This window comes from Sus scrofa, chromosome 7 (assembly GCF_054392235.1).
Source record: "Sus scrofa isolate SSC_HxYL_T2T_F1_AM1 chromosome 7, Sscrofa_HxYL_maternal_Yorkshire_Landrace_v2.0, whole genome shotgun sequence".
Lineage (NCBI taxonomy): Eukaryota > Metazoa > Chordata > Mammalia > Artiodactyla > Suidae > Sus > Sus scrofa.
This window is the reverse complement of record NC_139389.1, coordinates 126,578,848-126,600,380: the sequence shown is the minus strand read 5'-3', so window position 1 is coordinate 126,600,380 and position 21,533 is coordinate 126,578,848. Positions and strand designations below refer to the sequence as shown.

The 21,533-nt window shown below is 40.3% G+C and overlaps 1 protein-coding gene across 20 annotated transcripts in view; it reads right to left on the bottom strand.

Moving 5' to 3' along the window:
• The window catches only part of PPP4R4 (protein phosphatase 4 regulatory subunit 4), a 111,961-nt gene that overhangs the window by 12,345 nt on the left and 78,083 nt on the right, over positions 1–21,533 (bottom strand). For 12 of the 20 annotated variants that reach the window (XM_084970104.1, XM_084970102.1, XM_084970105.1 and 9 more), the window contains 8 exons: positions 20,469–20,546; positions 19,079–19,162; positions 18,283–18,465; positions 12,987–13,092; positions 11,375–11,522; positions 6,099–6,243; positions 5,576–5,617; positions 5,402–5,476 (listed from right to left, as the gene is read on the bottom strand). In XM_084970104.1, coding sequence (XP_084826230.1) covers positions 5,402–5,476; positions 5,576–5,617; positions 6,099–6,243; positions 11,375–11,522; positions 12,987–13,092; positions 18,283–18,465; positions 19,079–19,162; positions 20,469–20,546 — 861 coding nt within the window. The remainder of the gene's footprint in view (positions 1–5,401; positions 5,477–5,575; positions 5,618–6,098; positions 6,244–11,374; positions 11,523–12,986; positions 13,093–18,282; positions 18,466–19,078; positions 19,163–20,468; positions 20,547–21,533) is intronic. The other 8 variants (XM_084970109.1, XM_084970113.1, XM_084970103.1 and 5 more) reach the window with 3 other exon arrangements.

Genomic DNA, 21,533 nt, shown 5'->3' with positions numbered 1-21,533 from the left:
AAAACAAAACAAAACAATACAAAAAAAGAAAAGAAAAAGACTGTAAACCCAGGGATTCCTATTGTGGCTCAGCAGTAATGAACCCAACTAATATCCATGAGGACACGGGGACATGGGTTTGATCCCTGGCCTCACTCAGTGGGTTAAGAATCTGGCCTTGGGCCGGCAGGCAGATTTGACCCCTAGCCTGGGAACTTCCATATGCCGTGGGTCTGCCTCTTAAAAAAAAAAAAAAAAGACTGTAAACCAAGAATTCTGTATCCAATAAAAATATCCTTTAGAGAAGAAGGTAAAAATAAGACATTTTAGATCAAGTAAAACTATGACAATTTGTCACAAAATACCAGCACTCTAAGAACTTCCAAAGCAAGTTCTTTACACTGAAGGAAAAAAACATAGGGAAATTTGGGTCCTAAGCAATGAATAAAGAACATTGGAACACAGAGGATTCTTCTCTTTAGTTCTTCAAGTCACATATAACAATGTAAAGCAAAACTTATCACACAGACTGGTGAGGTTTTCAATGCAGATGTAACGCACATGACGACTGTTGACATAAAGAGGAGTAAAGCAGTGAAAGGGATCTGTCTCATTGTTAATAAAGTGGTGCAATATGACAACAAGAAGACTATAAAAGGTTAGGGACGCAAATTGTAATCTCTAGAGAAACTACCTAAAAGCAATTCCGAAAAGGAGGGGGGGATGGGGGAGAGAGAACGAAATACCAACGCTAAGACAAGAATAAAACAGGGATTATCACCATTGAATCTATATACATTAGAAGGATAATACAGGAATATTATAAACAACTTTATGCCAATAAAATCTGATGGCTTAGGGAGTTCCCGTTGTGGTGCACTGGAAACGAATCCGACTAGGAACCATGAGGTTGTGGGTTCGATCCCTGGCCTCGCTCAGTGGGTTAAGGATCTGGCGTTGCCGTGAGCTGTGGTGTAGGTCACAGACACGGCTTGGATCCCGAGTTGCTGTGGCTTTGGCATAGGCTGGCAGCTGCAGCTCTGATTCGATCCCTCGCCTGGGAATCTCCATGTGCCGTGGGTGCGGCCCTGAAGAGACAAAAGACCAAAAAAAAAAAAAAAAAAAAAAAAAATTGACAGCTTAGATGACATGGATGAATTTGGGGGGTAAGTAACATAAAATTTACAAAAGAAGAAAGAGAAAATCTGAATAGTTTTATAGCTGTTAAAGGAATTGGATCAATTATCAACATGATTATCCTTCCAGGAGTTCCCTGGTGGCCTAGCAGTTAGGGACTCTGCAATGTCACTGCTGTGGCTCAGATTTGATCCCTGACCTGGGAACTTCCACATGCCCCAGGTGCAGCCAAAAAAAAATTATTATCCTTCCAAAACAAAAACCTTAAGCCTTGATAGTTTCACTAGTGAATTGTAAAACACTCAAGGAAAAAATGAAAAACCAGTTTTAAACAAAACGTGGCAGGAAATAGAAGTCATTTTAAGAAGCCAGAGTAACTCTAATACCAAATTTAAAAGACCCCAAAAATGACCCTCGCCCAGATTATAAACCAATGTCACTATGAATCTTGAACAAAAAGGCAAAATTCCTTTAAATATATTACATAAGAATCCAATAGCATAAAAGAAGAATATATCATCACCAAAAAGAGTTTATCCCCAAAATATAAAAAATGGTTTACCATTGGAAAATCAATGTGTTTTAACACAATGAAGGAGGAAAACCAAACATCATTTCTGGATACGCTGAAAAGGCATCTGACAAAATGCACTAATCATTCATAAAAGTGTTCAGCCGACTAGGACTACAAGGGAAAAAGGATATTGACATAAAACCTACTAACATTCGACCTAATGGTGAAAGAGTGAACGGTTTCTCCCTAAGATCAGTAAATAGACAAAGATGTCTTGCATCACTTTTATTTAACTAGAGGTCTGTCATTTTACTGGAGGTCCTGGGCCTTTTAACACAACAAAAAGAAACAAATAAAAGGCACAAACACTCAACAGGAAGAAGTAAACTTGCTGTACTTGATGACATAATGACTCAAGTAGCATGTCCTATTAAATCTAAAAAACCAACTTCTAAGAGTTCCCCTCGTGGAGCAGCAGAAATGAATCTGACTAGGAACCATGAGGTTGCTGGTTCAATCCCTGGCCTCGCTCAGTGGGTTAAAGATTCAGCGTTGCCATGAGCTGTGGTGTAGCTTGCAGACACGGCTCAGATCTGGCATTGCTGCGGCTGTGGCGCAGGTTGGTAGCTCTAGTTCTGATTCGACCCCTAGCCTGGGAACCTCCATATGCCACAGGGGAGGCCCTAAAAAACAAACGACAGCAACAACAACAAAACACCAACTTCTAGAACAAATAAGCAAACTTAGCACATTTGTAAAATGCAGGGTTAATATACAAAAATTAATAGTATTCTTTTAACAACAAAAAACTAGAAAGTAAAACTTAAAATCATGATTCCACTTACAATGCCAAGAAACACAGACACTGAAATTAACCTAACAAAAGACTTCCTTGACCTCTACACTTAGCACTACCAGAACGACGGAGAAAAAGCCGAACTACTAAATGAAGAAGCAGACAAGGCTCATCTTTTGGAACACTCATAGTGTTCAGATGGCAAATCTCCAATGGATCTAGAGAGCAATGCTAACACAATCCTAATTAAAATTCCAGAAGGCTTTTTACTTTTAGTTTTTTAATTTTTTTTATGGGCATACCCTGGGCATATGGAGGTTCCTAAGCCAGGGGTTAAATTGTAGCCATAGCCACAAGTCTACACCATAGCCACAGCAATGCCAGATCTGAACCACATCTGGGACCTATACCACAGCTCACAGCAACGCTAGATCCTTTAACCCACTGATTGAGGCCAGGGATGAAACCTGAATCCTCATGGACACTAGTTGGGTTCTTAACTTGCTGAAGCACAATGGGACTCCCCAGCAGGTTCTTTAGAAACTGATAAGCTGATTCTAAACTTTATATCAAAACACAAAGGGTCTCAACTGGCCAAAGCAATTTTTCTTAAAAAGTTGGAAAACTTACTTTACCTGATTTAAGAATTACTGTAATGCTACACTGATTAATACAGATGGAATTGCATAAAAAAATAAGCACATAAATCAGTGGAACAGAATAGGGAATCAAGAAACAGACACGTATATATATATATGGACAACTGATTTTTTTTTAAGGTGCTAAGGCAATCCAATTGGGAAAGGAAAGTTTTCAACAAAGGGTGTTGGAATAATTGCACATTCAGATGGAAAAAATAAACATATGTAAAAATTAACTAGAAATGAATCATAGACCTAAATGTAAAATCTGAAAAACTAAAATTCCCAGAATAAAACATAAGAAAAAGTCTTTATAATTTGGGGGTAGTCAAAAGATTCTTGGAACAAGAAAGCATGAATTATGCTAAGAGGAAAAAAAGGATAAGTTGCACTTCATCAAAATTAAAAACTTCTGCTCTTCAAAAGACACTATTGTTGCGGGTTCAATCCCTGCCCTTGCTCAGTGGGTTAAGGATCTGGCGTTGCCATCAGCTGTGGTGTAGGTTGCAGACGCGGTTCGGATCCCGAGTTGCTGTGGCTCTGGTGTAGGCCGGCAGCTACAGATCCAATTAGACCCCTAGCCTGGGAACATCCATATGCTGCGGGGGTGGCCCAAGAAATGGCAAAAAGACAAAAAAAAAAAAAAAAAAGAGAGACACTATTAAGTAAATGAAAAGGTAAGCACGGACTCTAAGAAGATATTCATCAACTGCATACGGACAAAGGAGTTGTATTCAGAGTTTATAAAGAACTCTTGCAACTCAATAAGAGATACCTTAGAATCTGTACATAGAACTTCCATATGACCCCGCAATCCCACTCTTGGGCATCTATCCGGACAAAACTCTACTTAAAAGAGACATGTGCACCCACATGTTCATTGCAGCACTAGTCACAATAGCCAGGACATGGAAACAACCCAAATGTCCATCAACAGATGATTGGATTCGGAAGATGTGGTATATATACACAATGGAATACTACTCAGCCATAAAAAAGAATGACATAATGCCATTTGCAGCAACATGGATGGAACTAGAGAATCTCATACTGAGTGAAATGAGCCAGAAAGACAAAGACAAATACCATATGATATCACTTATAACTGGAATCTAATATCCAGCACAAAGGAATATCTCCACAAAAAAGAAAATCATGGACTTGGAAAACAGACTTGTGGCTGCCTGATGGGAGAGGGAGAGAGAGAGTGGGAGGGATCAGGAGCTTGGGCTTATCAGACACAACTTAGAATAGATTTACAAGGAGATCCTGCTGAGTAGCATTGAGAACTATGTCTAGATACTCATGTTGCAACAGAACAAAGGGTGGGGAAAAAAATTGTAAATGTAATGTATACATGTAAGGATAACTTGGTCCCCTTGATGTACAGTGGGAAAATAAAATAATTTAAAAAATAATAATAGAAAAATAATGAGACAAACAACCCACTTTACAATCAGAAAACAGACTTCATCCTAAGATACCAGGATGGCCAGTGCACAAAGGAAAAGACACTCAACCTCATTAGGCATCAGGGACATGCAATTCGAAACCACAGTGAGATACCGTCACTTGCCCACCCTATAAAGCATTACCAAGGATACAGGGTAACTGAAGGTCTCCCCCACGGCCCTCGGAAATGTAAAATGGCACAGCCCCTCTGCCAGAGTCTTTGTTTCTAAGTTAAGCAGACTCTACCACACCACCCAGCTATTCCACTCCTAAGTTATCGCCCCAGAGAAATCTAAACTTAGTCCCTTCAAAGACCTCTTCACTAATGTTCCCAAACTGGAAGTAAGCCCAAAGTCCATTAAGAGGTGGATAAACACCGTGTGGTATACTCAGAACATGGACGACAAAAGCATGAACAAAAAAAAGCGCTAATATATGATTCAACTGAGATAAATTCTAGAAAATGCAAACTAATTTATAGTGGCAGAACCTAGATCAGTGATTGCTAGGGGCTGGAACAGACGACATGGATTGGAAAGGGGCACAGGGAAATTTTGGAAGGAATGGCTATGTTTGGTATCTTGTATGCTGGTTTCATGGGTATGCCCATATGTCAAAATTCACCCAATTGTACACTTTAAATCTTTTCAGCGAACCACAGGTCAATTATACTTCAATAAGGCAGTTTCTTAAAAAGCTCTCAAATGCAGTTTCCCCTCTGGTTCATAAATGAATATATTTCAAAAGATCAGGACTCATCTGTGGTCATTGAGTTGGGGGGGGGGAGTAGCGTCAAGTTGAAAGGAATGTGTCAAGTTTAACAACAAAACACAGTTAATACTGGTCAGAAGAGGATGTGTGTGTGCACTTGTAAAAACATACCATTTCCAAAAGAAGTAGTTCTTCTCTCTCTTTCTCTTGATCCAACAAATCTTTTTCATAAAACTTTTTCTGAAACTAAGTTTAAAGTTTAAATGAAATTGTGAAACATCAATGATGAGTCTCTGCCAAGTTTTAAACATTCCTTTCAACGCAATGTAAGGAGAGTGTACTTACAGCATCCATAGACATCTCCATTCTGTCCAACTCTAACACGGTCTGTAAAGAAAATGTTTTCAATTATTCAACAGTAATTAAATCAACTTACCCTTTCTCAAAAAAGACTCCTTTTCCAAAGGGAAGGTCAAAGAAAAGACTTCTGGACTATGTGAAAGGCTTGGAGTTCCTGGGGTGGCTCAGCGGTAATGAACCCGACTAGCACCCATGAGGATGTGAGTTCGATCCCCAGTGGGTTAAGGATCCGGCACTGCCCTGAGCTGTGGTGTAGGTCTCAGACGTGGCTTGGCTTCCATGTTGCTGGGGCTGTGGCGTAGGCTGGCGGCTGCACCTCTGATTCGACCCCTCACCTGGGAACTTCCATTTGCCGCAGGTGTGGCCCTAAAGAGACAAATAAATAAGTAAATAAATAAATAAAGTATTTTACTATACTGCTGTCCTATTAAGCAAAAATAGCGAAGCTATGACCAGGAGGACTCTCTCAGTGCAAGCAAGGCAGACGTTGTGGCAGAGGGATACGTACTCTTTTCACGATAGCCAGAACATCTTTATCTTTCTCTTGACAGAGGAGTTTTCTCACACACATTTCTAACTGCTGAAGTAGATGCTTATCCGCAGGGATCTTCAGAGTGGATTTCACTTTGGGCAACAGGCAGCAGAGCTTCATTCTGCAATAAATTAAATCGTATTAACTGCCGAGTGAATTTAATAACTAAGAATAATAGTCACACGAGGTTGAAAGAAAATTCCAGTGCTCCATAGCCTGAACAAATGTTTACAGGGTGCCTACTGGGAGGCATTCACTATCCCCAGTGCTGAGATACCACAGTTAACAAAGCCAACAAAACGCTCTGCCCTCGTGGAGCTTACATGCTAGCACATGGGTGGGAGACAGAATAAATAAACAAAATGTCTGTCAAACAGTGGTAAGTGCTCTGGAGAAAAACAGAGCAGGGAGAGAAGACGAGGGAGTACCGGGGGAGGGCTGCCCGTTTAATACAGGTGAGTAGAGAGGCTTCCAGGGAAGCTATCATTGAAAAGATGACAGTTAAGCAAAGACTTAAAGGAAGCTGGGACTGAGCCATGTGAGTATCTAGAAAAGACCATTACAGTAAAGAGTAAATGCCATACCGGAGGAGCTGCCTTAGAAGTTGCCCCAGGAGTTCCCGTTGTGGCTCAGTGGTTAACGAATCCGACTAGGAACCATGAGGTTGTGGGTTCGATCCTTGGCCTTGCTCAGCGGGTTAAGGATCCGGCGTTGTCGTGAGCTGTGGTGTAGGTTGCAGACGCAGTTCAGATCCCTCATAACTGTGGCTCTGGCATAGGCCGACAGCAACAGCTCTGATTAGACCCCGAGAACCTCCATATGCCGTGGGAGCGGCCCTAGAAAAAGGCAAAAAGCCAAAAAAAAAAAAAAGAAGTTACCCCAAATTAACAAGCTGGCCAACTGGCTAGGAGAGCGTGAAATCAGGATTAGCTGGAGCCTCAAAGTGGAAACAAGTGGGTCCATCCAGGGCCTTGTAGGCAATGGTTTGGAGACTGGCTTTTATTTTGAGAGCAACGAGAAGCCATGGCGGGTTTTGCATAGCAGAGTGAAATGATCTGACTTAACATTTTGAAAGTATCATCTGGGAGTTCCCATGTGGCTCTGTGGGTTAAGGACCCAATGTTGTCTCTGTGAGGATGTGGGTTCAATCCATGGCCTTGCTCGGTGGGTTAAGGATCCCACGTTGCTGCAAGCTACAGCATAGTCAAAGATGAGCCTCAGATCCAGTGTTGCCGTGGCTGTGGCATAGGTCACAGCTGCAGCTCTGATTCACCCCCTAGCCTGGGAACTTCCATATGCTGAAGGTGTGGCCCTAAAAAGAAAAAAAAAATATATCATCTGGCTGCTATATTGAGATTAGACCATAGGTTGTCAAGGACAAAAGGGACACAAGGAAGGCTCTTTTAGTAATTCAGGCAAGAGATGATAGTGGCTCAAACCAGGGGGGCAGCAGTTGAGGTGATGAGAAGTGGTTTGATTCTGAATATATTTGACAAGCAGCAGGATGTGCTGTTGGAGGTGGAGTGAGAGAAAGGAAGTCAGGGCTCTGAGTTGAGCAAGCGGCAAGATGAAACAGCTATGTACTGAGATGAGAAGACTGCAGAAGAAGCAAGTGCAAATGAGGAGGATGAGGGTTAAGGGGACACACGAAGTCCGGGGAAATACTGGGGCAGCTGGCTCAATGAGTCTCTGTCCGGAGTGGACGCCCACACTGGAGATTTACAATCAGGAATCTCCAGCACACAGATGACATGGAAGCCACGAGCCTGGAGAGATCAGCAGGCAGTAAGTGCAGTTTGAAAAGAAGAGGTAAAAGGAAAGCGCCACCCCAGCCCACAGGGAAGCAACAAGCAGACTGAAGCGAGGAAATCCAGCAAAGTATAAAAAAGCCAACCAACCAAAAAAATAACCTTCCTAGGAAGAGGTGGTACAGGAAACGTTCTGCTTTGCTAAGCTAAAAGTCTACCGCTTTGCCAAGAATGGTTGCCTAATTTGGGGCTGCTGTATTCATTCATCCATCCATCCATCCAAGTGCTCTCCAGATAATACCTTTTCATTTCCATGCCAATAACTAAGTCCCATTCCTGGGGTTCCCAAGACGCTTTCTCAGCTGAGCCTTTCCCTGAGGATTCTTCAGATACAATTAAAATTCGCTTTTTATTTCAACTGAAAAGGCAAAAGCAGCTCCTCTTCTAGAATCTTCCTCTCTGTATATAGCAATACTGGCCTCAAACTTATTCAGCATCACCATGATTACTGCCAAGTGTGGTGATGCTTTCTCTAATTAAAGGGTCCCAACTTCCCCGAAGAGAACTGTTTTCATTTCTGGCAGCTGAAGAGAAGGTTTCTTTGAATACCAATAGTCTTTTTCTAGCCTTGGCTTTGTCTAGACTCAGTGAATTTAAATTTTATTTATTTTATTTATTTATATATTTATTTATTTGATCTTCTGTCCTTTTAGGGCCACACCATGGCATATGGAGGTTCCCAGGCTAGGGGTCGAATCTGAGCTGGTGCTGCCAGCCTACGCCAGAGCCACAGCAACACCAGATCTGAGCCACATTTGTGACCTACACCACAGGTCACGGCAACGCCAGATCCTTAACCCACTAAGCGACACCAGGGATCGAACTCGCCACCTCATGGTTCCTAGTCAGATTCGTTTCCTCTGCGCCACAACAGGAACTCCGAATTTAACTTTTAAACATTCACTTAAGGAAAAACAAAAACAATCAACAGTCTATGTACATTTCATTCATTATAACTCAAGGCAGATCTAGAAAACATAACATTCAGCAGAAGCCACGGAAGCCTCAGTAGTGATTTATGTCTATGAGGATCCCGGGTCCAGGCGACTATGAATTAGGTAGCAAGAATATTGATGCAGAAAGGTTTTTGAGGGTCGAATTGGAGCTGCAGCTGCTGGCCTACATCACAGCTACTGCAACACAGTTTCTGAGCCACAGCTGTGACCTACACCACAGCTTGTGGCAACACCGGATCCTTAACACCCTGAGAGAGGCCAGGGATAAAACCCGCATCCTCACAGACACTGAGTCAGGTTCTTGGCCCACAGAGCCACAATGGGAACTGCTGGGCAAAGACTTTTGTATTCAAAAGCCAGCTAGGATATGGTGTTGCTGGACCCATTTGTTTGGCTGGCAGCTGCCCAGGTAAGAGAGTGAGAACCAAGACAGATTGCTATATGATCATCTCTTACTCAGAAAAACCACCGAAATTCACAGAGCAATCGCCATCTTCTTCTGGTTTTGAATTGACAGTCTGCCTTCTCCTAGAGTCAGTGCTATGCTCTCAGTCACACAGACTTGAGGAGAGGTGATCTCACTTCCTTTCAAACAATTTTTGTGAACTGCTTGATAAGTGATAATTCATCGCTTTAGAAACTGATTTTCTAGAAGCACAACTTCAATTTGCAAAATGCTAACAATGTGGGAAGTTCTAAAGAATTATATATAGGGTCTTTCGATTTACTTCAAATCACTTGCAATTTGCTTTAAATGTCAAGCCGAGGAAACCTCAGCTCTCATTTATATAGCACCAGTTCAGATGCACAAAATGTTAGAGCCAATGCAGTGGCACCGTCTGTATTTCCTCACCCTAAAAATCCAAAATCAAAACCAAAAATCAGCAAGCTCTTGATGAGTTCCCCTTAAATAATGCTCACAACATTCTTAGGCTGAGCTTTTCAACATCTTTTAATGATGCTTTTTGGTATATTTCCTCTCAGCGGTCACACTATCAGTCTATACTTTTTGCCTGGCCGATTCTTCTTGTTAAAAGGTATTAAATGAGAGTTCCCGCTGTGGCTCAGTGGGTTAAAAGCCCAACACAGTGTCTGTGAGGACAAAGGTTCCAATCCCTGGCCTCGCTCAGTGGGTTAAGGATCTGGTGTTGCCACAAGGTGTGGCTTGGGTTACAGAGGCAACTCAAGTCTGGTGTTGCCCTGGCTGTGGTGCAGGCCTCAGCTACAAGTCCGATGGGACCCCTAGCCTGGGAACTTCCATATGCCACAGGTGTGGCTGTAAAAAGAAAAAAACTTAAATGGTTACTTATTCACTACAATGCACCTCAGTTGTTTATAAAAGATGCACATGTCACACAGCATGGAACTAGCATGAAGCTGGGCTGCCCTGTGAAAACTCGGCTGGTTGCCCTGTTCAGGAAATCTTTGCCAACTGACTGACTGTGCCTCCCACGGATCTGAGTTCCTCAAGTTCGGAGCAGGGGCATAGAGCACAAACACAGAAATCTAACGGCTGAGAGTTGAAAACTCTGCAACTCAGGATGTGAGTGTGCTTCAGGTCACGAATAGTACAAAACGGTTAACACGGTTAAAGTTCATGTTATGGATGTTTTACCACAATTTAAAAAAATTAATATGCATATTTGGGGGGAACAAAAAGGCAAAATATATGTATTCTTTTCTTCAACTTCTAAGCAAGCCATTTTCGGGCCTGTTTCATCTAACTTCATAGTTAATTAATCAGCTCCAATGAACATTTACTGGATTTTGAAAATGTGACACAGCTGAACAAAGGAAAAAGGCGAGAAAAAGATTTGGAAGCAGCTCTACTTCTCTGAATAAATGGACAGGTCTTCCCCAAGCCAACTTCGAGCTATTTTTTTTCTTTAGTCTCAGAAGATAGCTAATTTAATCAAACCCATTCGATCTTCTCTTGATGCCAATATGTGTATCCAAGTGGCCAGAGAAGCCTGCCAGTCTGGCTGTGATCACGGCTCTGCCAACCCAATAAACTAAAGACCCGAGACAGTGTTCAAGGGTGACTCTTCAGAATTCCTATTGTGGCTCAGTGGTAACGAAGCCGACTAATATCCATGAGGACTTGGGTTCAATCCCTGGCCCCTCCAGTGGGTTAAGGATCTGGTATTGCTGTGAGCTGCAGTGTAGGTCTCAGACTCGGCTCAGATCTGGTGTTGCTGTAGCTGTGGTGTAGGCCGGCAGCTGCAGCTCCAATTCAGCCCCTAGCCTGGAAACCTCCATATGCCTCAGGTGTGGCCCTAAAAAAAAAAAAAAAAGGACAAAAAAAAAAACAAACAAAAAAAAGGTCACTCTTACAAGTCCTCCTGAGGCTCAGTTAAGACTACCAAGAATTTCAAAACAAGTATAAATTCTTTACTCAGATTAAGAAAACACTTCTGTATATATTCATTATAGTAGATACATAAAATATACAATTTAATCACATTATTTTCTTGGATTGGTACCATACCTCACATTTGCTACTGGATCATGTGTCAGTTCAATAGCAGGTAGAAAGAAATATTTACAGAAAAATGATTTGGAAAAGATCTCTATAATAAATTCACAGGTATCCAAAAATCGGAGTCTATTCCAATAACTTTTTCCTTGGCCCAGTTCTAGAAACAACAATAAAATTATAAGTTTAATTTTCCCTACACGAAATTACATGTGACAGAATCACAAAGTTCATGATAAATTAATACCCACAATTTGTTCAGCAAAAACAAGAGATAAGGGAAAAAAAAATCTTATGGCCCCATTTTTGTAGATCCCCAAATTAATGGCACCTTAAACAACAGAAAAAATATTAAATATTGCATTCAATTCCATAAGCATTTATTAAGTATTGAATGAATACATCTACTGTTTTTGATTACCCACTATGTACTTTATACATAGTTATCTCATTAAATCTGGAAAATAAATCCAATGGGATGAGCATATATGAATTCCTCCCAAATGATAAGGATACTGAGATTCAGAGAGGTTAAAGTCACGGAGCTAGAAAGGACAGAGCTCAAATTCAAATACAGGTCTACGTGACTTCAAAATCTTTGACCAGTGAAATTGCTGTTTTCCTCCTCTTCCTCTTGTTCCCTTAAAAATGCTTTGACGTCAAGTCATACGTCAACACAGTATTCCTGAAAATAATTCATGTCAATATATAAAGGATACTTTTTTTCTCCCTTACTACACAAATGTTCAAAAGCAAAATCCTTTAACACAATCTCCACTCAAAATAAAACATTCTAAAAATGTGAGGTCCTACCACTGAAAAATGAAAATTAAAATACAGTAAAAAAAAAAAAAAAGGAAAGATTAAAATATACTAAGCATAATTTCTCTTAAATGGAAATTTATGTACTCTAATTTTTGAAAAGCAATGATCCATGATTAAAATGGTAGGCTCCTATAAATCAGAAAATCCCATTACCTGTCTGTGCTGAACAGCAAAATTTACTAAAAGCATTAAGACACTATGGTGAAAACAAGTCCATAATAATTAATAAATTCACTAAGTATATACAGATGTGCACCGCTATTTGTATAGGTAACACTTTAACAAAAGGTTTGTCTCAGTTTTATACCACAGCAAATTAAATTTGCTTTTGTTAACTGATAATTTTTAAGACATTATAAACCACCTAGGCTAACACGATTCACGTTTGTGTGTAAGATCAAGTCTATTCAAGGGGGAAAAAAACCCACAATCTGTAATATTTAAAATAGGAATATAAACAAATTATGAGAATCACAGATATTTACTTGTATTTTAATTCTGAACTGTATTCATCAGGATAGAAACTAGGCTTTCAGCAGTTAAGTGTACATATTTTAATTTCTCAAGTGTAGAAAGTCACAAAAAGCATTCAGTAGTTATGACTCTCATTCATCACAGATCTGATCCTAGCAAAGATTTCTAGAACAAAGCAAAAAATTAGCCTACAGAACCCAGGCACAAACACACTCTAGATAATTACCAACATCAGCCTAATTATTCACGGCAAAATGGTACCTAAGTCCGACCTAACTGAGGCCAACCAGTTCATTTTTCTAAACGAGAGACAGTGATTACTTACGTTCGATTAATTTTTGAATGACTTCATGTCTCTGTTCTTGTTTACGATTATAACGGAGAAAAATGCATAGAGTTCGTGAAGCTGCCTTTTGCACAGGTAAGACATTCTTGAAAAAAATAAGAGAGGTAATTAAGCCAGCCTAATAGCATATATTCTGAATAATTTGGCCCCACCCATCAATTTTAAGTTATTGGCTAAAAGTCAATGCAGTGTTGTCTGCCTCTCAGATGACTGTGGAAGCATCTTGATGATTTAATGTTATTATCACCCAGGCAAATCAACCCATCTATTACACTACAGAGTTAATATAACTTGGCATGGTTATTTCCAAATCATCCAGATTTGACTATATTTTGACTCTCATTTCCTTGCCACTTCATCTTCAGTGATATTCTCCCCAAATCACCTCGGCCGCCTCTGGACCTTGTCATTCACTTATTCAACAAACATGTGCTAGAATGTGCGCTGTGTCAGGTACATCACCAAAAATCTGCCATTTCTAAAATACAAACTCAGAGATCCCACAAGCAGGTATACTTCAGATCCCTCTGGCTTGGTTCTGTCTCTTCCACCTCAATGCCTTTCACTGAGATCCCTGGTCTGTGACACAGGTAAAGCTTAGAATCCAAGGGACATCATGCCAATTACTCTTATCAGTGGTTTTAACTCCTTCGTCCTTTGAATTTCTGACATACCCCTGGACAGAAACTTAAATCTAAATGAATTCAACCATCCATCTTGTCTAGATTTGCATTCAAACTATGTATTAGAGAAAAATCTCTCAGTTGGGTACATTGCATCCAGTGTAAATTCATGTCCACCATCCTGACGTATATATAAATATTATAATATTCAATTCTTAAAGATTCAGACTATTACAGTAGGCTTCCTTGAAATTCAAGTAGAAAAACTATACACTGCTGAGAGAGTATTGCCTGCTACCTCCTCTCATATTTCATACACACCATGTCCATTCTATTGGGTACCATTCTGTGTGGTGTTTTTAACTTGTTGAATGCAAAAAAAATTTTTTAAAAGAATACTATAAATTAGAACAGAACATTTAAGAAATGTACATAAACAGAAACACCCCTGGAATTAAGGAAAATGAATTTTAGATAAATGAACTAAATGAGAGGATGTTACTCTTTTCTTTCATTTTGTGTATACTAATGGAATGTCAAATGCATAAACACTAGTCAGTCATATGAAAATATGCAGACTCTGTACCTCAGTATAAGGTATCTCTTGGCCCAAAAATCAAAAATAAGTTAAAGCCAGCTTAAAGAAGTAATGGCAATTTGAGCACATGAATAATGACTGCAATTGATTAAAACATTATGTAATATAACAAGATAAGCCAAAAAAACAGAGACAAAATCAAGAATAAAATTCATTTGGCACCAATGGAAGCAGCTAAGGCACCAACTCCTAGCTCTGAAAATTGATAATTAGAGGGAAAGCAGTAAGACTTTATCCTCTCTTTTCATGAGGAAATATATTTTAGGGTAATCCAATTACCCACATACATGGGGAAAAAAAGCATCTTTCCTCAGAAGAAGGCCATCAAAAATGTAGAGGAAATGGAGTTCCCATCATGGCTCAGCGGTTAACAAACCCAACTAGGAACCACGAGGTTTTGGGTTCAATCCCTGGCCTCGCTCAGTGGGTTAAGGATCCGGTGTTGCCGTGAGCGGTGGTGTAGGTTGCAGACACAGCTCAGATCCTGTGTTGCTGTGGCTGTGGTGTAGGCCAGTGGCTGTAGCTCTGATTCGACCCCTAGCCTGGGAACCTCCATATGCCATAGGTGCAGCCCTAAAAAGAAAAAAAAAAGTAGAGGAAATGACAGAAGTTTAAAAATGAGTCCTTTGCAAGTTCTAATGTAAGAACTGATTCAGGCAGGGGTCATCGATGGATTCAAAGACTGACGCGTACAAGGCTGGTGGGAAGCTGCGTATTCAGAGTGTTAAGCGTCAGCTTCGGATTACAATGCGGATCACAAGGAGAAAACACAACTTCTCAGGGGACTGACAGAGTTGTCCCCACCTGCACAACCCCCCTTAGCTCCCTTATGGAAGGACAGCCATCCCGATGTGATTTAACACAAAACACCCAGCAGTGCTTATTAAGGATTCTTGCCAAAAATGTTGAGCCTGAAACCCAGCGAGCTCTTATCAATGGCCAGCTTAGAAGAAATATGGAGAGCAGATAAACAAGTTAATTCCTGAAGCCATTCTACAGGACACCTGATTAAGTCTCTTCCACAACTCAATGGCATGAAAAGTAGGAAGGAGAGGGAGAAGAGGAAATGTGCTCTGGATTAAGAGAGAATTCAGAGATGGAACAAACAAAGGTGACGTGTAGACCTCAGCTGGATGCTATAGATGCTGCATGGAAAAAAACCAATGTCACACACATTTGGGGGCTATTTGGTAAATCTGATTATGAACTTTAAATGACATTAAAGAATAACTGTCCATTTTGTCAAGCATAATAATTGTATCATGATTACACAGGACAATGACCTTTTTCAGAGATGAATATTGAAATGGGTGGAGATAAAATATACCTGTAATTTAAACTTTTCAACACAATGAAATAGTAAAAAAGCATGGCAAAATGTTAACGACTGTTAGATCGAGGTGATAAATTTAACACCTAGATTTAACACCTGGATGTAATCGAAGTGTGAGAGTTCCTTAGAGTTGTTTCTCTGCCTTTCTGTAACTTAAAATTTTTTTCATAACAGCAGTGGGGGGAAAAAAAGTTAGTTTACGTCATTCTTCTACTCAAAACCTTCCAAAGACGTCCCCTGTGACATGGAATACAATCTGCATTCTCCTCGGTGGCCTTCACGCATCTGCGTGCTGTGGCCCAGTCACCCCTCCAGCCGCATCTCTAACAAGCTCCGCACTGGCTTCTTTGCTGGTCCTCACACCACCAAGCACACCTGCATCCTGCCTCTGCATTCCCTCCTCCCTCTGCCGGACCACCTGCCCTTCAGCCCTCCAGGTGCTCCCTCCCTTACTTGGTCCAAGCTCTGCACAGAGCACACCTGGCCAGAGAGGGCTTTTTCCTGACCACTATATCCACAACACCATCCTACCCCCCAACTCTTTCTTCCCTCTATGCTGCTCTTTAGTTCTTTCTTTTACTTTTCAACCCTGATGTACTATAAATGCATGTGTGTGTTTGTTGTCTGTCTCCTAATAGAATTCAAAGTTCCGGAGTTCCCGTAGTGGCGCAGTGGTTAACGAATCCGACTAGGAACCATGAGGTTGCGGGTTCGGTCCCTGCCCTTGCTCAGTGGGTTAACGATCCAGCGTTGCCGTGAGCTGTGGTGTAGGTTGCAGACGTGGCTCGGATCCCGCGTTGCTGTGGCTCTGGCGTAGGCCGGTGGCTACAGCTCCGATTGGACCCCTAGCCTGGGAACCTCCATATGCCGTGGGAGCGGCCCAAGAAATAGCAACAATAACAACAACAACAACCAAAAAGACAAAAGACAAAAAAAAAAAAGAATTCAAAGTTCCATGAGAACTGGTCCTTTATCTCTTCCACTGATTACTATGTTCTCTGCATCCAGAATAGCACTTGGCATCTAGTTAAGTGCTCAATAAGTTTTGTTAAATGAATGACTGAATGAATATTATGACCTTCAGATACGAGACTGAAAACATAAATCTTTTTTCCAGAGAATATCGAAACAGGATACATGTTTTTTGATGATGGAAAACGTGCTATAGCAAATCATGTGTGTCCTTTTAAGTGTGGGACAGCCTCCTTGTAAAAGAAAACATGAAGCAGGAGGTCCCCTCTTGGCTCAGCGGAAATGAATCTGACTAGCATCCATGAGGATGCAGGTTCCATCCCTGGCCTTGCTCAGTAGGTTAAGGATCCGGTGTTGCTGTGGCTCTGGTATAGGCCAGTGGCTACTGTTCCGATTCAACCCCTAGTCTGGGAAAGTCATATGCCTCCAGTGTGGCCCTAAAAAGACAAAAAAAGAAAAGAAAGAAAAAAGAAAACAAAGCAAATCTCTCAGCCTTAAAAGTATTTTGTTCACACTGTGGTGTAAACCATTTCTCTTTCCTAATAAGAAAGGCTAAAAATATGGAATAATTATGCATTCTTAGCTTTCTAAACACAAAGATGCCTACTAAGTAATTAGCTTGAGGCAAACAATTAAGATAAAATTTCATAGCACTTATCACCACCACTTACTCTATTAATTCCATTTTCCTATTTATCACTTCCCACACCACCACCACTTTAAAGCCAAGGTCCATTAGAGTAGGATTCTGTCTCGTGTATTCCTACATCCCCAGCTCTTAGGACAGTGCCTGACACACAGCAGACACTCAAATAACCAACTGCTGAGTAAAATAAGAAATTCTACTTTCACGTGAAAATTTTTATGTGGTACAGTCACGCGTTATCCTCTGTTAAGAAAGTTATTTTTGTCAATACTATTTTTAAGATTATTTCATCTATAAAATAACTTCCAAGCCCCAGGCTTTGCTTTGATGCATGAAACAAACTTCATGAAGAGGTGTTAATTCATAAGATAGGTGCTTTTTCTTTTTTTTAAAGTTGTCACACCTGTAATGTCATTTTTTCTCCTTTTAATCTTTGAAGCTAAAACTGATTTTGAGTTTTTGAGATGGATCGTATATTTCATTATTAATAGTCGCTAAAACACACACATTATGCAGAACTCTTATATTTCAAAAAATGGTAGCAGGATGCCATATTCAGTGTACAGTGAAGTGCAGGTTAAACAATCCTCTGGAAATTTTTATGAAAAAAGTAGACAACTGACTCTATGGGGACATTTGAGTACAAGTCTTTTCTCCCCACCCCCCTGCTTTTGATTTTAATTTTGAGGTTATCCATAGTTGGGCATTCACATTTTTGTATAACTTTTCTGTTACCAGCTACTGTTTAGGAACGATACTAAACCAAACTAACATTAAGGGGCTTGAAGGGATACCCCTAAGGCAAAAGGGCCTCGCTGAGCCATGACCATGAAATGTGCACATCAGAACAGAAGGCACCCTGCACTTGAGATCACTGCCTCCCGCCCATCTCTCCCCCGCACTGAAGCGTGTTGACACCCTCCCTGTGCACCTCTCCCTCCCCGCCTCCAGGTGGAAGCTGATCAGAAGGAGCAGCAAAGCTAACACTCCTCCAAGGCAGAAGGGCATGAACGGAGTTCGTTGCTGTACTTCAAGACAGTGGAGAATTTGCTTAATTCCAAAACAGTTCAAGAGAAAAATCAGATAAAAGGTATTGGGCTCACATTTGTCATCATGATTGTGAACATTCTCTGCAAGAAACGATAATAAATCTGATCACTTGATATGACGTGTGGGAGACAGGCATATTTCTGGAGCAGCTTCTCATGAGTTCTCCACTTCAAAGAGGCTGCAGCTCGCTGCTCAGCTGCTGTGAGAGCCGGAATCAAGTCAGGCAGGGATGATAACTGAAGACGAAAACACATCAAGAGAATCCAAGATAATTAAGTAAGTCAGCTGCAGCACTCAGCCAGACTCTTCACTCTTAAACACACTGGCGAGGGAAAAGCTCTTGCTCATTTCTGAACTTAGGAGGCATCTCAGTTGTAACAGGGAGGTAATCGTTTAGTGAAATCAAATACTTTAAAAAAAAAACAACCTACAGGTAAAATTTGTGATTACTGGAAACAAAATTTTGAAGGAGACTGGGAGTCACAATCCCTCTAATTAAAGTAAACTTTGCTATTTCACTGTCAGCAAACTTGGACCTTCTCAATTCCTAACTTTTTGTCCTCATGGGTTGCTGCTCTTGGAATAAGAATTAATGCTAATAAAAATGGAAAAATAATGAGAATAAACCCGAGGGACAATAAGTAATGATTGTGGTCATTAACGTGAGAAAAATAGAGGAAATTCAAGCTGTTCAAACTCCAATAGACATTTACCAACCACCTTTTACTATGTACTAAGCACGATCTTAAATGGTTTTCATACCATTCTTTCCACTGATTTCTCACAACAACTCTGTAAAGTAAGGTAACCATATGACATCCAGAAACTTTTTTGATAGATAGGATTTACCTTATTTTCTTGAACACTGCTTTCTCCACCAGTGGACATAAGTTCCAGAATTTCTGGAAGATGATCTATGAGAGCATCTAGTACCTTTTAATAGAGATATTGATTACCCTTCTTGTGATGGCTATGTTTCCCTAATCTTAGATCAATTAACTAACTTTACATGTCAATTTCTACAGAGAAGTAGTGTTATTTACCAAACGGCATTTTGGGGGTTTCTGTTTTCTTGCTCTATCATCTTCTTGCTGGAAAGTCTTAGAAACATACTACCCTTGATCAAACCACCTTTGAAAGGAGATTAGTGTGTCTGCCTCTTGATATTATTCAAAGAGTGTCAAACAACAACCTCAAAAATGCCTCCCAACTTTTGAAAAGCAGTTGAAGTCAGATGACACCCTCAATGATGTCTAATGTTGAAGCGTTGAGATTTGGCAAGTGAGTAGGCATTTAGGTAAACATGATATACTAAAAATAGCATCAAAATTAAGTATTTCAGGAGTTCCCGTCGTGGCGCAGTGGTTAATGAATCCAACTTGGAACCCTGCCCTTGCTCAGTGGGTTAACGATCCGGCGTTGCCGTGAGCTGTGGTGTAGGTTGCAGATGCGGCTTGGATCCCGTGTTGCTGTGGCTCTGGTATAGGCCGGCGGCTACAGCTCCCATTAGACCCCTAGCCTGGGAACCTCCATATGCCACGGGAGCGGCCCAAGAAATGGCAAAAAGACAAAAAAAAAAAATTAAGTATTTCAGGAGTTCCCATTGTGACCCAGCATGTCAAGAACCTGATATAGCATCTGTGAGGACGTGGGTTTATCCGTGGCCTCACTCAGTGGGTTAAGGACCTGGCGTTGCTGCAAGCTATGGTGTAGGTCTCAGATGCAGCTCGGATCTGGCGTTGCTGTGGGTGTGGGTTAGGCCTGCAGCTGCAACTTCAATTCAACCCCTGGCCTAGGAACTTTCCAGTTCAAAGCCTCCAGAAACATACTTCCCGAACAATGCTAAAAGAAATAAAAACACATAAAATATGATATATGATTAAAATTGTGTAAAATTTTAAAAAACTTTATATAGAAAAGATAGAAAATGAAAAAATATAAAAATATAAACAGTGATTAGAACTAAAGGCACTCTTTTGTGTGTCTACTTTTTGGCATTTCTAAAATTTTCCTTAACAAATATATAAATATATGTTAAACCTAGTATTTAAAAAATATCTTCCCTATTTCCAGTCTATGATAAAGTGGTACATTGATTTCAAGCTTCTGGGGCTAGTCAGCTCTTAGAGTTCATGCAATTCCCCCCCAAAAAAAAAGAAAGAAAGAAAAAAAGGAAAATGGCACTGATATATTCAGACATAACATAAAAGAAGTAAAAGCCAGAGTAAGAAGATATTACCTCCAGTGATTCATCTTGTAATAATGTTATTAGTTCTTTATGTATTAAATATACTCCAGAATTCAGAAGTTTAGACACCTAAAATACAGCAATAAAGTCTCTCAGAGTTGAGACTACTAGACATATGAAGGTTATAATAACGATGAAAAAAATAATCTCTATTAAATTTTCTTCTAAGATAAGATTTGGTTACAACATAATGTAAAATTCGATTTCTAGAAGAATAACCAGCTTTTTAGTCTGCTTCCTGACATGTTGGGGTCTGTGGACACAGAGGGTGGGAAGAGCGCAGAGGGCGGGGGTCGGGGGGGCGGTTAGCCAGTCATCACTTTCCTATCACAAGCGATAATAAGCCCATGGATGCCTCTAATTCATATTTTAAAGTCTTAGAGCAGCCACCGGAGTCTTATAAAGAAGCCCAGCCACATAAGCATTCATCCCAGTGCAGAGCTCCAGAGAGGGCAAGTTCTACGGCAGGCCAGCAGCCACACAGGGATAGAGAAAACTCCCAAGCAAGCAAAACATCTAAGACTTCTCCCATCAAGGACTTCAAGGAGCAAGAGAGGAGTGGGGAGGGTCCAGCCTAATCCAGCTCCTTTGTGAACTGTTTTTTGTGAACTGTTTATTGTCTTTGTTTGTTTTGTGTCCTCCAGATAAGCAATGGTAACGAATATACAATGGTACATTCACCAGTTACTTTAAATACATATATATATTTTTTTACATACTGAGTTTCTGAGTAAGGTTTATTTGAAAAAGGGGGTCCTAAGGTAAATAAGGTATTTTAAAAACCTTTGCTCTACAGGATTGTTTTGACTTGAAAGTATTTTCACAATATATTTTTTTTTCTAAAAAAAAAAAAAAAGAATAAACTCAGAATATACTAAAGTAAGTATCAGAATCTACCAATAACCCTGGGACATTTAAATCAACCAGTGTATTTTCATTATTTAAAAGGACAAACCTAACCTAACCATTCATTTACGGAGTAAAGTATCATTTTAACCTACCTACATGGTAGGATAATACGTAAGAATACATAAGAATACAGAAACTAGCCATGCA